General features: G+C 42.7%; 1 protein-coding gene across 10 annotated transcripts in view; it reads left to right on the top strand.

Moving 5' to 3' along the window:
- TENM3 (teneurin transmembrane protein 3) overlaps positions 1-17,223 on the top strand; it is a 1,346,134-nt gene that overhangs the window by 1,320,228 nt on the left and 8,683 nt on the right. For all 10 annotated transcript variants that reach the window (XM_009207910.4, XM_009207907.4, XM_009207902.4 and 7 more), the window contains 4 exons: positions 2,316-2,491; positions 4,014-4,249; positions 11,964-12,260; positions 15,151-16,762. In XM_009207910.4, coding sequence (XP_009206174.2) covers positions 2,316-2,491; positions 4,014-4,249; positions 11,964-12,260; positions 15,151-16,762 — 2,321 coding nt within the window. The remainder of the gene's footprint in view (positions 1-2,315; positions 2,492-4,013; positions 4,250-11,963; positions 12,261-15,150; positions 16,763-17,223) is intronic.

The raw sequence follows: 17,223 nt of genomic DNA, 5'->3' as shown, positions 1-17,223 counted from the left end.
TGGGGCAAAGCCAATGAAATAGCAAAGTCAGAGGTTGCAGAAATGCTTTCTACAGGAGAAAGGTGAAGTCTCTGCTTCAGATTGAATGAGGCTAGAAAATATAAACCAGCAAAAGGGTCAAAAAAGGGCAGAGGAGAATGAATCAGCAAGCTGCTTGCAGGCGGTGCCATCTATATACAGCCAGAGTTCCCAGCTTTAAATCAGGCACTGTGATCTACAGGAGGGCTAATGGGCCTGGGGTCAGCTGCACAAAAGTTCCAGTTATGGTCCAGTCAAGAGACAGAGTGAGAGCCAGATCAAGTCAGCTAACCGCCTCATATTTTCATTTTCCATCTCCGAAAGGGGGGAAAACAGTACAATACAGAATTCTCCTGTGTGGAGGCATTCAAAAGGGCGTTATTTTTTTTTAACCCAACAGCACGTTCTTCACATCATCCTATGAGATGTGTAATGTGCTGCAAGACTTATACCAAATGTAACGACAGAACTTTAGGCTGGTTTTGTCAATAATTCTGTAACTCTGCGCTGCTTGCTCCATAAATAAACCAGTGCATGTTTGTTTCTTCAAGAGCAGTAATTTCTTCAAAAAAGTGATGACAGCAATAAACTCTGTTGGATTTCTTTCATTTATGCCTTCCTTTGCTAGGGGCATTTGGGTTGGCAGGGAGGACATCTTCAGCTCTGCCTTTTGTGAGTCTAAACAATGATTGCACTTAATGGTGCATTTGCTTCCTCTGCGTCTCCATCCCTGGCTTGTCCGTCCTGAGTGCCCGTTCCTGCCGCTGGCTGAGCAGCGTGGCAGGTTGTCAGATCACGTCAGTCAAACCCATGATCTGACCGATACTGTCCCCACGGAATTAATAGGATCAGTTCATCAACTGGCACTGAACAGACCTCTGTCCCTCGCCTTCCTCCTCTCTTTCTTCCCTCTTTCTACTATAACATTGTCCTGGCGGAGTCTTCTCTGTCTTTTTCACCTGGAATCTTCTCCTAATGACCAATCACATTTTTCAAAATGAATGTTTCACTAAAAACTCCCTATTTCATAAACAAGTGAAATTGGAAAAAAAAAAAAAGGAAAGGAAAAAAAAAAAACACTTCTCTATCCCTTTATTCCAAAATATCACCTTAGTAGCTTTTTTACACCTCACTCCTGTGTTGCCCCATGTTTTCACCTATGATTATGATCCCCTGTCACTTTGTTCCTCCCCTGGTAACCTGTCTGTCTCTAACAGTGTTGTTTCTCTGTTAGTTCTGTGTCTGGGCTTATTTTAAGTAGGATGTTGATTCAGGTATCCATCTCACTGGGAACCTTCAGTTAGTGAAGGAGTCTTAGAATCAATCTGAAATCCTTTAGTGTATTGTGGTCCCAAGGAAACCCCTAATTTCTCATCCAGAATTTTGCATTTTTTTTTCTTTCTTCAGACGACACTGTCATTTTTGAAATTTTCTCTGGTGCTGCCACAAATATAAAAGTCACAGAAATTCAATTCTTCAGTCAAATGTTGCTTCTGTGATGCATATTTATGAGCACAGAACAGCTTTTAAAAATGTATTTTAACACTCAAATTAAAAGTTCCTCTTGTATTTGCTAAAAAGAGTAAGCGTGTAATAAAAAAACAAATAATCATTAAATGTCAGGAAAGATTGCATCTCATTTCAGTGAACACAGTAAATCGTCATGCAAGATATCCCCCATTCTTGCAATATCACTGTAGACAAAATGGGTTATCATCACCACTGCCAGCATTCAAGCTCTAATTTACCATTATGAAGTATGTCAATCACTGAGAAATAGTCTTTAAAAGGTTCTTACTTTATTAATTTGTTGAGGATGTTTGAAGATACTAAAAGGATTTTTTACATATGCAAATACATACATGCACGTAAACATACTGTACTGTACTGCCACCGAGGGAGTAAGTCAGTAAATCTTTAAGAACCGACGTAACAGTGAATTAAATCTACTCTGTAGAAAATATGAAGGAATACTAAGGAATTTAATATCAGCAAACATGTTCCCTTTGAAACAGCAAATTAGATGTGCAGGAGGATTTTGGTCACACTTCAAAGAATCATGTGTTGAGATGGAGAGCTGGTCTGTTCACTCGTGTTCTCACCGGTGAGGTTTTTCTATGTTAAACAGGTTTTTGATTACTTCAAAGCATGTTTGAAGTCCTCACTCTGCATAGCTCACTCACGAAGACAAATACTCCTCCAAATTTGTGCAACTAATATTGCTACACATTGTATTTATAAGTCAGAAGAAACTGCAGTTTCCTATTTAACACCAAGTTAATGCCCCTTGTACTTAGCTATGACAGTGAAGGTCGTCTGACAAATGTCACGTTTCCCACTGGAGTGGTCACAAACCTGCATGGGGACATGGACAAGGCCATCACAGTGGACATCGAGTCATCTAGTCGAGAAGAAGATGTCAGCATCACTTCAAATCTGTCCTCGATCGATTCTTTCTACACCATGGTTCAAGGTAAACATGAAAGCATCATTTTAAACGAATCATTTTAAAGTACCACCAGCACCCAGATAGGATGTGCCAACACCCAGTTTCCAAGATGAACCAGAAAAGGGAAGATGAAAATATAAACCTCTAGAAATACTGGTGACATAATCTACAGTGTATATGTAATATTTATTTACTTATATAGACATATTTTAAAACCACATATAAAATAATCTCTCAGCCTTGGAATACTGTCTATTTCCATTCCCATGTATTAAAACAACTTCATTCCAGCCCTTCACATGCATCCTCAGACAATTTTTGCATCACCTAAGAGTTTTCCAGAGCAGGTCTTCTGACCACCATCTAAGTACAGTAGTTGGAGACATAGCACTTTTTGAATCCATATATGATGCAGTATTTTAATCTGCATATCATGGAAATTTTAAACCAAATTACAACTACACATTCATATAATGCCTGGAATGTCCATTTTTTCATTCCATCTATAGTCATCTGGATGCCGTATCTCCATAAAGGACCCTCCTTGCCATATTCCTTTCTAAATTTGAAGAACATTGTCTACAATGACATTTGTAATTGTGAGTTCACAACTCTAAGAATAATGAGTAAATCTGTATTCAACTTTTTGACTCATTTTTTTTACCTGTTCCATGAAGTAATCTCTGTAACCATCTAAAACTGCTATTTCTAGAAATCATTTCTTCCCCAAATGGTCCTATATTATTTAAAAATTTTAAACTGAGTCTACAATATGAGCTTTTTTGTATAAAATATAAAATGTCTTCCTTTATTGAAGTCAATTTCAGAGGGAACATTGCTTTCTATTTTTGGTATTCAAGGTATAGATATTAATCCTTTCAAAGGATCTTTGACAGGAGATGCAGGGATTGGGTGCAAGGGAGGGAAGGCTTCCAAGACCTTGGAGGTGTATACACCACCCTCCTGAGAGACCACATATGTGCCTCTTTACAAAATATTTATTTAGTGCACATCGCATGGAGGCTGAGCTCTCATTTCATCAGGCAAATGAGAAAAAGAAGTCTATTAAACTGGAGAAGGACTTCAAATTCCCCTAAAGTTTGCCTTTAATATTTAGCCAAACCTCTGACAGCATGAAATGCCAGGGATCAAAGTTGTCAAAGTTGTTTTGTTTCTTTTTTTTTTTTTTTTTTACACAATCATCTATTTTATTTGAAAACATGTCTGCACTGCATTAAGCACCAACACAGGTGTGACCAAGAAACTCACAGTCCTGTCCCCACAGGCACTGGGTCCAGTGTATGACTTGGGATGAACTGTTATTTTTCACAGTGAGGGGGGAAGAAAGGATAGGAAAGAAAAGATGGCCATTATCCCAACTCCTGTTGAGGAATCTGAACAATGAAAGTGAAAGTTATTTCAACTCATCCGGCTCTTCTCATTCCCCTTCTCTCAATCAGAAATTTAGATCCCATCAAACGGGCACAACCGGCCAAGTATTTAATCCGTATCTAATAGTTCATGTTTTGCGCTTCTCGTTCTTTAGATCAGTTAAGAAACAGCTACCAGATTGGTTACGATGGCTCCCTTAGAATTATCTACGCCAGCGGCCTGGACTCACACTACCAGACAGAGCCGCACGTTCTGGCCGGCACCGCTAATCCGACTGTCGCCAAAAGAAACATGACTCTGCCTGGTGAGAACGGCCAAAACTTGGTGGAGTGGAGATTCCGAAAAGAGCAAGCCCAAGGAAAAGTTAACGTCTTTGGTCGCAAGCTCAGGGTACGTACATGTCGTAGAGCAGGAGATAGCTGCAGCCCTCTGATTTGTGCAGATGACCCTGAGGGCAGGCTGCGTCTCCTGCTCACCCCGCTATGTCTACACTGAGTATGAGCACCACGCTCAGTGTGGTTCCAGTCCCACGTGGGCCTGTTCTGGCAGGTGCAGCTGGGGAGGCTGGAGGGAGGTCAGGTCGTGAGAGGGCTGAGAAGCAAAAGCAGTAGGACACTAGAGAGAAAAGGAGACCGGGAGTGAAGGTAAAGCAATGGCCATGAAAACCAGCTCCAGACATCTTCCAGGTCACTTTCATAGGGCCGTGGTCCATTCCCAAAGTGGACTCCAGCTGCTGCTCTTCATTCTGCTGAGCCCCAGATGCTGCCACCACCTCCATCCCCATTTGCTGCCTCTACTCACTGCTGCTTCCCAGGGGCCTGGGCCTTGGGCCACGGCAAACGCAAGGCTAGTTCACAGGCCTCCCTTGCTCAGCTGTCCTGAAGCAGGGGTCACGTGCACGCATGCACACAGCGTCACACCTGTTCTCAGATGCAGGACTTCATCAAAAGACACGAAGGCATGGATGACCGCTGTGCCCCACACTCTGCACACCAAAGACACAGCACCTAACTAGAGTTCAAAAAAATACGGTTCCAGATGAGGCTCTACTTTTTGCTAATAGTAAACCTTATGGGAGAATCAGAACATCTCTGAATCTGTTTCCTTATCTGTATCATGATATCTATATTATGATATAGATTATACATTATCTAAATACCGTAACAAGATAAGACTATATATATAGAGAGAGAGAGAGCGTGCAATATTGCAGCTAAATGAAATTTACCCTATACTACCTGTGTTTTACACAGTTGTTGTAAGAATCAGATGAGATAATGTGAAAGTACTTTGAAAACAGGCTGGGCGTGATGGCTCATGCCTATAATCCCAGCACTTTGGGAGGCCAAGGTAGGCGGATCACTTGAGGTCAGGAGTTCGATACCAGCCTGGGCAACATGGTGAAACCCCGTCTCTAGTAAAAATACAAAAATCAGCCAGGCATGGTGGTGGGTACCTGTAATCCCAGCTTCTCAGGAGGCTGAGGCAGGAGGATCGCTTGAACCTGTGAGGCAGAGGTTGCAGTGAGTCAAGATTGCGCCACTGCACTCCAGCCTGGGAGACAGAGCAAGATTCTGTCTCAAAAAGGAAAAAAAAAACAAGAAAAGAAAAGCCATGGTTATATATTCCCTGACCCACACCCAGATAGCCTCTTCTACTCACACACCAGATGGATAGGAAAGGGCTGTTGAGCTTGCTGGATAGTAAAATTTCACTGGCAAGAGGGAGGAGTGGGAAATACTTTGTCCGGAAACTGACCACATAACATATTGCCTGCTGTTCTTGGAGACAAGTTGTAAGTAAGTGTGCACTTTTTTTCTTTGTAATACTGCTTTGCAAGACATAAAAAGAACTTAGGAAGATGAGAGGGAAAGAGAGGAAACCCAATCTGAAGTCCCTGGTTCTCTGCCTAATCCTAAATGAAGAAAACGCCTCACTTGAGGAAGGAAGAGCCCAGTGCACACAGGCATGGGTGTTACTTTCTTTCTAAATGGCAGAGCCACAATGCCTCAGCAAGACGTTTTAGAAAATACACTATTTAAAATGGCCTGTGCCATCCCACCGAAAGGAGATCTCCAGCTGATCTGTTTGATTGCTCTCAGAGAGACAATGCCAAGATCACAGGGGAGGGTTTCTTACTTTCAAGATAAGATTGGATATGCCAGCTCTGACTGCTAATTTCATTCCTCTGTGGATTCTGAGAGAGAAATTCTAGGGAGAAAGTGATGATATGAAAATCTGGTTTAAGGACTGAGCCTGGAGTCTGCCAAAGTAGAAAAGAGGGGAGAGAAGAGAAAGACCTGAGCCCACCAAGACAGTGAGAATCAGCCCAAAGAGCCACCCGTTTCCCTTCCACTCTTGCCTGAGACACAGGATGCCTCCTCTCTTACGCTGCATTATTTCCTAGCAGAAAATTCTGTTCATTTTTAAGTTGTGGACCTAAATTTAGCTATGTGCCTGTCACATGGTGGGCACTCAAATATTTATCCAATAAATGAAAGAATGAGGAAAGCCAGCCTTACAATATGAATTCTCTCTTAAATTCATATTGCCATTGCATCTAGATCTTCCCAAGAGAGGGGCTATGTGAACAGCACATCCTTGCAAATGTTTGACTGCTATAAACCTAACACTAGAAATAACAGGTTAAATGGAAATAATAGAGATATCATTCTCTCTGTCTATACTGTGTGTGTGTGTGTGTGTGTGTGTGTGTGTGTGTGTGTGTTTCCTGTTTCTTTTGTTTGAGATGGAGTCTCCGTTTGTCACCCCTGGAATGCAGTGGCATGATCTTGGCTTACTGCAACCTCGTCTCCCGGGTTCAAGCGATTCTCATACCTCAGCCCACCAAGTAGCTAGGACTACAGACACACGCCACCATGCCCGGCTAATTTTTGTATTTTTAGTAGAGATGGGGGTTTACCATGTTTTGGCCAGGCTGGTCTTGAACTCGGGACTTCAAGTGATCTGCCCGCCTCGGCCTCCCAAAGTGCTGGGATTACAGTCATGAGCCACCACACCTAGCCATATATATATGTAAGTTTAAAAAGTAAAAAAGGCACGGAGTAGAAATGGAAAAATCATATAAGAAACCAGCAACGTGAAAAGCATTTCTGTGAAACAGTGCATTAAGGGACAGGCTGGACACAGCAGAAAATAACAAGCACAGGAAACTGTGATAGAGATGTAAGGAAGCAGAAGACACAACTATTCTGTACTTACTTGTTTGTAACTCATTTTTTTAAAAAAAGACACATAGATAGCAGTTGCTTATCTGTGCCTTATAATATTTGGTAAATATTCCTAGGTTTTATCACTGCTGGATTGTAGAACCAGCCTTCAATCAATTACAAAAAAAAATTGTCATGGTGTTCTAATATTAAAATTCATCTCCTAAAGCTGCCCAGATTCAGAAGCTTAGAGAAAAAAAAATTGTAGTGAATCATTTTAAAAAAGAAAATCTCAAAATTTGAAAGCCAAACGTGTGTTTAAAGGCATGCATAAATATGATAGCATATTTAAATCTCATTATGCCAGTCACATTTGGTAGTGGCCTATTTCTCACTTTAATCTGAGCGGCACAGCCTAGCGTGGGACTGCACAATGCACTTGGCACCTGCTGACGGAGCAGACACACAAAACAACCTGTAGCAAGTTGATGCTCTAACGGGGACACAAGAGAGTCTTGATATCGTCACCCAGTGTACTGGGAAATGAGCCTGCCCTTCCTCACTTCCCCCCATGACATCTTGGATAAGTCAGTGTAATCCCCCCTGCTGGCGTCACTCCCTGGGAAAAGTGTGTTGCGTCATGTTCTTTTCAAGCATATTCCAGAGGGAAGATTATAGCTGCCCGCTCCCAACATCAAAGTGACATTGTGATTAATTACAATCATGCTGGACATGATCTTTGAAAATGGATATTTTTTTTCCACGCTTACTTAAAAGAAGTATACATCACAAAGGAATTCATGGTGATCTCTTATTCATACACAACAAATGAATTCATTTTTATATAGCTGGAGGTGTAGCAGTGATCTGAGATAGGGTTTCACTTTTAGATTGTTATTTAAGTGTCTGTGTGTGTGTGTGTGTGTGTGTGTATAAATAACTTTTTTTTTCTTGAGACAGGGTCTTGGTGGGATGCCCAGGCTGGAGTGCAGTAGCGTGATCTTGGCTCACTGCAGCCTCAACTTCGCAGGCTCAAGTGATCCTCCCACCCCAGGCTCCCAAGTAACTGGGACTACAGGCACGCATCCCCACACCTGGCCAATGTTTGTATTTTTGTAGAGACAGGGTTTCACCGTGTTGCCCAGGCTGGTCTCAAACTGCTGACCTTAAGTGATCTGCCCGCCCCCGCCTCCCAAAATCTTGGAATTACAGACATGAGCCACCCCTCCCGGTCTTAACCTGATATTTTTAATAATAATTAAAAATATTTATTAAAAGTCTACCAGAAGACCAGACACGGTGGTTTACACCTGTAGTCCCAACACTCTGGGAGGCTGAGGCAGGTGGATTGCCTAAGCCCAGGAGTTTGAGACCAGCCAGGGCAACACGGGGAGACCCCGTCTCTACTAAAAATACAAAAAGTAGCCAGGTGTGGTGGCGCACGCCTGTAGTCTCAGCTACTCACAGGGCTGAGGTGGGAGGATCACTTGAGCCCAGACAGTCGAGGCTGCAGTGAGCCGAGATCACACTATGGCTCTCCAGCCTAGGTGTCCCAGCGAGACCCTGTCTCAGGAGAAAAAAAAAAAAAGCCACTGGAGCCTGAAATAATGCTGGCACTTTATGACTGTAACAAAAAAAAAAAAGAAAAAAAAAAATATTTGAAAAGTTGCCCTGGCGTCAAAAAGATGTGGTGAAGCCAAACCATGTCCCGGAACACAGGTGCCCCTGTTCACAACACCCAAAGGAGAAAGTCCAGGCATGGGAAGGAGGGTGAAAAACAGGAGATCTGTTAGTATCTTTTGAAATTTTCCACACTGAATAACAGAGCGGTGTCTGGAAACAGTAAGAATGGTTAAAGCCTTGACTTGTGTTGGGAATTTGGGAAGAAACACAGCCATATTCGAAGTCATTCCTCATTACTTTGGTTTGAGGATACAGGAAAGGCACAGCATCCAGTGTTTGTCTGGATAAAAGAAAAATCAGAACTTATGTCCAGATGGTGGGTCTCACTGCTTCCAGATGCTTGTCGAAGTCACACACAGTGATGGCATCATCTGACCTGCATCTGGGTGTTTCAGTGTCACCTAACCATACCCACAAACCAAAGGTGCAAATCGGAAGCCAGGGCTGGGCACGGCGACTCATGCCTGTAATCCCAGCACTTTGGGAGGCTGAGGTGGGTGGATTATCTAAGGTCAGGAGTTCGAGACCAGCCTGGCCAACATGGTGAGACCCCGTCTCTACTAAAAATACAAAAATTAGCAAGGCCCAGTGGCACATGATTGTAATCCCAGCTACTCAGGAGGCTGAGGCAGGAGAATTGCTTGAACCTGGAGGAGGAGGTTGCAGTGAGCCAAGATCATGCCACTGCACTCCAGCCTGGGTGACAGTGAGACTCAAAAAAAAAAAAAAAAAAAATCAGAAGTCCAAGCATAGAGGCCATGAAAAGATGGGGCTCCATGCCTGTCTCCCCACAGCAGCACGTCACACCCACTCTGTGGTCCAGATTTCCCATACTCCAACCAGAGGAAACTGCAGAGACGAAGGAGGGTCCAGGAAGCAATAAAGAATTAATACAAATTAAAATGAATGCCAAGGAAAATGCAAACACATGGGCAATAATAACATGGCAGCCCTGTCCCTGGAAGCTACAGTCAGTCTTTTGTAGTTCCTCCAAAACCCGGAATAATCTAAGGAAGAAAAAAGAGGGCAACCCTAAACATTCAGGGTATTTTTTCCTTTCAAAACACAATCACAGGCACGCAAGAGCCCTAAGAAAACCATTTAAATTGTGCAAAACCTCTTCTTGAGGCATCCAAAAATGGAGTGCAGATATAAGCTGAACAACTTGATTCTGCCATTTATCAATTTGATATCAAACCTTTCTACAGACTTTAAAATATACATTTGTAACATTAGCTGGTAGCTTCTTACCAGGGTACACAAAGCATTCTGCAAAGCTCAACTCATAAAGTTTCACAAAATTCACATCAGGCGGGGAGCAACTAATATGCAGACATTTCCGCATGGAGCTCAGAAAGCCTCCAGCTGGCTGGTCAGAGGCAAATAAAACTCACTGAAAGACAGAGCCTAAGGGATCTAGGCCAACCTCTTTATTTACAGATGGACAAAACAGATTCAGGGGGCTTGAAAGCCGAGGTCAGGCTGCTTCAGGTCTAGAGATCAGGCTTTGGAGTCCTGGGTTCCTCCCCAGCCACCGCCCCTGACAATCTCCTGTGACACAGTGTTGCGGGGTGGCTGCCCACATCAGCTGATAGAACTGAAAAGTTAAGATGTAATTTCTAGGCCAGGCACGGTGGCTCATGCCTGTAATCCCAGCACTTTGGGAGGCCAAGGCGAGCGGATCTCCTGAGGTCAGGAGTTCGAGATGAGCCTGGCCAACATGGTGAAACCCTGTCTCTACCAAAAATACAAAAATTAGATGGGTGTGGAGGTGGGCACCTGTAATCCCAGCTACTCAGGAGGCTGAGGCAGGAGAATGGCATGAACCCGAGAGGCGGAGGCTGCAGTGAGCCGAGATCGTACCACTGCACTCCAGCCTGGACAACAGAGCGAGAGTCCGTCTCAAAAAAAAAAAAAAAGGCAATTTCTCTCCAGGGCTCTTTCTGCCTTCTTGTTTTTTGTAAATCAGCTATCTGGGTGCTTCCTGCCCTCAACATCATTTCTTTTTAGCTTATCGAGCTACCATTCCCCGGACTTCACAATACTCTCCTTGAACAGCCAATTGGAAAAGTTTAAGCTTAAGGAGTATTTTTGCATGGGACGTGTTTAATGTCAATGATAGAATGCAAAAGGTAGTTTTATTCCAAATTTTACAAATATATATGATGTAGGTATATAGACATATATTTCTATATAAACGTGAGTGGTTGTGTGTGTGTGTAAAATGGGTCAGCTGGATCTGTCCATTTTGAAGGTTCTAGCTGGAATACAGCTATATAAAATTAAGATTTTCCCATTTAATTTGTAACAGTCCAAATAGTTAGTGAGCATTTTGGAATGTACAAGCCACCCCTCCCACAAAGGTGCTGTAGAAGACCAGAGAATGCATAGGCCATGGTCTCTGCCCCTCAGAGGTTCACAGCCTGCAAACGCTGGAGACTGTTTGTAAAGCAGAATGTAATCAGGACCACACTTCTAATTGCAATAGCGAATGCTGGGTTGTGTATGCCTCGGATGGCAGACAGTAACAGCCAGATTTAGTCCAAGGTTCTGGACGTGGCACCGAGCCACAGAGACTCTGTGACAACACATGGTGCTGAATTTGTCAAATAAGTACAATATTCAGATCATGTGTATGTGTTAGTGAAGGACTCTGAAGTCCCTGCCAGTTAACCAGCTCTTCTCCAAAGAAAGAGGCCTTCTCAAAAAATTGTGACGTCGCAGCACTGGGCCAAAAGCAATGATCTTGTTTATAACCTGCTGCTATTGAAACTCATTAATAATTTACAGTAATGTGGGTTCCAACTTCTACTTAACCGCTCTTCAAAGGGCTAGAGTCACATTAACCCCTGTGTTTTATTTAATGTAGCCATGATTAATTTACTAAGCAATTATTTTCCAGTGTCTTTGGGGGAGGAGCTTTGAGTCATATGAATAGGTGTCATGTTTAGCACCTTGAGATTTCCTGAACAAACTTTAAAGCAAATACATTTTGGTATTTTTCTTATCAGTTGCTTTAGTTTACAAAATTTAACTGAAATGGTTTTGAACAAATGCCAGGCTGTCTTTCTGCTTAATAAAACATTTTAAAAGAGCAGTTAATCTACTGCCTTGCACTTGTACCCAAGAAGTTGCTAAATTAATTTACTGACAAAGAGAATCAATCATCATAAATGGTGTTTAAACAATACTGGGGACTCCGGTGTTGGAATAACATGATTTATTTTATCATCTTGTTGGTGGTGTAACAGGTTAATGGCAGAAACCTCCTTTCGGTTGACTTTGATCGAACAACAAAGACAGAAAAGATCTATGACGACCACCGTAAATTTCTACTGAGGATCGCCTACGACACGTCTGGGCACCCGACTCTCTGGCTGCCAAGCAGCAAGCTGATGGCCGTCAATGTCACCTATTCATCCACAGGTCAAATCGCCAGCATCCAGCGAGGCACCACTAGCGAGAAAGTAGATTATGACGGACAGGGGAGGATTGTATCTCGGGTCTTTGCTGATGGTAAAACATGGAGTTACACATATTTAGAAAAGGTATGCCTGCAAACTAAGCTCAACAATAGGGAAAGGATAATTCACATTTTTCAGCCATCATCTAGAGCACTAAGGGGGAAAGAAACAGTGGCACATGACTGAGTTCCTTTTATTATTCGAAGTATCAATACAGAAGTCACATGAGCACAGCAATGATGAATTTCTGCATTAGCAAAGTAGTTTCTCCTTAGTTAAGTTCTACTGTCTGAGACCCTTTTAAGTGATTTATGATGTAAACAAACAAGCATTAACATTGTCCACCTGCCAAGCTTACACACTGACAACATTCACAAATTAGACCTTGAGCATGTAAGTCGTTTGTAAATGATTTTCGTGCTAGCTCTTTCATTTAAGAGAGAGCCTTACATTAGCACAGTTAAAGCTGTCAGCTTTGTGTTGTTCCTGGCAGAACTTCAACATAATCATAAAAAGCATGTAGATCCTAGTTATGCATTATTAACCAAAAGAGGCGATTTTCTTAGAAAGCCACACTTTTGTATACTGTGTGGCATCTTTCCTTTCTTCTACATATAAAAGGTAAGCATCCTAGATTAGGCTGTTTCCCACTCTCGAGAACTTTTCACAGTATCAAAAATGGAGACTTAGAGTTACACGTGTGCAAAATGCTAAATGTATGCTGTGTGGCTTGGGGTATTGACTGGGTCAGAGGAAATGAAAGTAAAAGAAAGGGAAGAAAAAGGCAAGAACAATCTCGCTGTAATTCCTCTCTTAAGAAATATAATCCACCAAAGAGCATATTCATGGAATGTTTCATTTGCCTTTGAGACAAACATTCACCCTAGAAAATGATTCTGTGTTGAGGTCTGGTAGCTCTCAGACCCCAGAGCACAGCACCACCAGTTAGCCAGCAGCATGTGCTACACGCTCTACTCGGCAGTTACTGCTCCACCCCTCCTGACTCAAACGTTGCACAGAAGAACTCTTGTCACCCACATAAATCACATCACATCCATATTGTCACTGTGCTCCCCTCACACAATCTTTTTCTTCACTGGAGGTGCCATGGGGAATGACTCAGTCTAAATCTAACCCCCTGAACCCTGAGCCATCCCACCTGATTCCAGCCGGTGACTGCACAGGCTACTCTTCCTGAGAACCAGTTTCAGTTCCAGAGCTCACTATAGGATGCTACCTCTCTTACGGCAGCCCCCGACCTCTGGGATGCTTCCAGCTAGGACCCTCATGGCCAATCTGTCTCTTGCAGACCCACCTGTCTGCTCTCCTTAGAAGAGACTCACCCTTGAGACAATGAATCGCACCTGTTAGATGACAAGCCCCTAAGGCAACGTTTCTAAGTGGGAGAGGATCACAGCTTCATTCTGGAGTCTCCCCAATTTAAATTAAGTGCATTACAGAGTAACAGAAATATACAAGCGCAACCCTAAAAATGTATAGTAGTGATCATACTGGGACGGGGAAATGTTTAGAGGGAGCCCAGGAGCGTATCATTGAGAAGAGCCACTGTCACAGAATGACAGAGGCAGTGACCAAGATACCTGCATGCATCCAGGAGCATCAGAAAAGGCAACAGACAGATCTTTCTCATCGTCTCTCCCAAATCCCTAACATCCACCCAGACTTTCGATGTTCTTACTGGGATAGGTGCACTAAGCCAAAACTTACTCATAGCAAAACAAGTAATATTTTACAGACTACCATCAAATATGACTTCAGATGATTCCAAAAGTAGGTATTAATTCCTGTGAATCCAGCAATAGTCCAAGCTTTCCTTGGAAGAATGCAAACTACTAGGAACAATTCTCAGGACATTTACTACACACCCTGCACGCAAAAATTGCCCCTAGGTCTGCCCAAAGAGGAGATTCTACCGAAGCTGAAGTCAGGCAAAGGAGAAGACCTCGCAGGGCTCCCAAGCCACACATCCTCCCTGTGCCAGTGTCGTTCCAGGTGGCCCAACAGGGGTTAGAGGAAGCTTCCTCAGAGGGCAGAGCCACCCAGAGCCCTGAGTTACTGCTGAGCTTGACTTAACCGGCCTGGGATGACCTTCTCTCACGTTTGTTGGCCTAATAAATGACTGTCATTTTGTCTTTCTGCGGTGGCTCATGAAATAGGCAGAGTTCATTTTAATATATTTACTCACTTCATAATTTAGCTCCAACGCAGTATGAAGTCCAGAAACCATTCTTATTGTTCCTGAGACACAAATCGGATTTGGTATCCACAGAAAGAAATGGAGATTTGGTTGTCAGTACAGATGCCTTGTAACAATTTAGCTGTATGTGTATATAGAATATTTTACTAAGGGCATTTATAGCTCTCATTTACCATGTGATTAATTTCACAATATTTTTTGGTGTTGATGCTTCATGTACACTTTATCCATTTTTGGCTAATTTTATGTCTTTATAAAGTAATATTGTGAATGCTTTGCCCTTCTGCCAAGTACACTAGAAATCAAACATGATTTGAGTGGTTCTGCAGTCAAATGAGGGGGGGAAGCCACCTTACTAAATAATTGCTAATTATGGATGGAACTGCATTCCCCATATGCTATTTTCTCCTCAAAATATTGTGTGTAAAGCAGCTTTGATCATGCCTGTATTATGACTAATCCAGATCCATTGACAATCTGCTGGTTGGCTCTGAATGTCTGGGAAAAGAATGGTACCATCCGTCGTGACAGGCAGCACGTTGTGAATCTTGAGCCGCTAATTGCAGAACCCCTCACAATTAAGCATCCAAGCAAATTAGGCAGAGAAACGTTAACAACACACAAGGTCAAGGATAGCTCAGTTAAAATGAAGATCATTTTCTCTAGTGGAATGTTTCTGCGCATTTGTGGTCACTAAATCTGCTTTTGCGTCTCCTGTTCACAAACACTGGGTAACAGAATGTTCTCTCTTTACAGTCCATGGTTCTTCTGCTTCATAGCCAGCGGCAGTACATCTTCGAATACGATATGTGGGACCGCCTGTCTGCCATCACCATGCCCAGTGTGGCTCGCCACACCATGCAGACCATCCGCTCCATTGGCTACTACCGCAACATATACAACCCCCCGGAAAGCAACGCCTCCATCATCACGGACTACAACGAGGAGGGGCTGCTTCTGCAAACGGCTTTCTTGGGTACAAGTCGGAGGGTCTTATTCAAATACAGAAGGCAGACCAGACTCTCAGAAATTTTATATGATAGCACAAGAGTCAGTTTTACCTATGATGAAACAGCAGGAGTCCTAAAGACAGTAAACCTCCAGAGTGATGGTTTTATTTGCACCATTAGATACAGGCAAATTGGTCCCCTGATTGACAGGCAGATTTTCCGCTTCAGTGAAGATGGGATGGTAAATGCAAGATTTGACTATAGCTATGACAACAGCTTTCGAGTGACCAGCATGCAGGGTGTGATCAATGAAACTCCACTGCCTATTGATCTCTATCAGTTTGACGACATTTCTGGCAAAGTTGAGCAGTTTGGAAAATTTGGAGTTATATATTATGATATTAACCAGATCATTTCCACAGCTGTAATGACCTACACGAAGCACTTTGATGCTCATGGCCGTATCAAGGAAATTCAGTATGAGATATTCAGGTCGCTCATGTACTGGATTACAATTCAATATGATAACATGGGCCGGGTAACCAAGAGAGAAATTAAAATAGGGCCCTTTGCCAACACCACCAAATATGCTTATGAATATGATGTTGATGGACAGCTCCAAACAGTTTACCTCAATGAAAAGATAATGTGGCGGTACAACTATGATCTGAATGGAAACCTCCATTTATTGAACCCAAGTAACAGCGCACGTCTGACACCCCTTCGCTATGACCTGCGAGACAGAATCACTCGCCTGGGTGATGTTCAGTATCGGCTGGATGAAGATGGTTTCCTACGTCAAAGAGGCACGGAAATCTTTGAATACAGCTCCAAGGGGCTTCTAACTCGAGTTTACAGTAAAGGCAGTGGCTGGACAGTGATCTACCGTTACGATGGCCTGGGAAGGCGTGTTTCTAGCAAAACCAGTCTAGGACAGCACCTGCAGTTTTTTTATGCTGACCTAACTTATCCCACTAGGATTACTCATGTCTACAACCATTCAAGTTCAGAAATTACATCCCTGTATTACGATCTCCAAGGCCATCTTTTTGCCATGGAAATCAGCAGTGGGGATGAATTCTACATTGCGTCGGATAACACGGGGACACCACTGGCTGTGTTCAGTAGCAATGGGTTTATGCTGAAACAGATTCAGTACACTGCATACGGTGAAATCTATTTTGACTCCAATATTGACTTTCAACTGGTCATTGGATTTCATGGTGGCCTGTATGACCCACTCACCAAATTAATCCACTTTGGAGAAAGAGATTATGACATTTTGGCAGGACGGTGGACGACACCTGACATAGAAATCTGGAAAAGAATTGGGAAGGACCCAGCTCCTTTTAACTTGTACATGTTTAGGAATAACAACCCTGCAAGCAAAATCCATGACGTGAAAGATTACATCACAGGTAAGCATTTTGATTCTTTTCCAAGTGCTGGAGGACTACCATCATTAGATTCATACACAAAATAACTGGAAATGGTTTTTTAAAAAACTTCATACTTTGCTCAAGCAAAGTCACATGGCTGACCTTTTAATGCGTTTATTTCTCTATGGAACCATAGAGAAATCACAAAGGGAAAATGAGACATAGTTACTTCCTATTCTGCCTGCCAGTGCCCAAGGCCACAAGTTTTTGAAATGACATGAACTCCAGTCATTTAAAGAAGGGGAACATGGGGAAGCAAAAAACATGATGAACACAGAGTCCCAAAATTGGAGTTCCAATCTCAGCTGCTCTCCCACAAGCTGTGTAGCTCTGTAAGCCACATGTTTTTTGAGTTTCCATTTCCTTAACTATAAACTTGGGATAATAGTGCCTAACTTAGGGCACAAAGATAATACATGAAATTCCACAATAAATAGTAA

Source organism: Papio anubis, chromosome 3 (genome assembly GCF_008728515.1).
Source record: "Papio anubis isolate 15944 chromosome 3, Panubis1.0, whole genome shotgun sequence".
Taxonomy (NCBI): Eukaryota; Metazoa; Chordata; class Mammalia; order Primates; family Cercopithecidae; genus Papio; species Papio anubis.
This window is presented reverse-complemented; position numbering and strand designations above follow the sequence as displayed.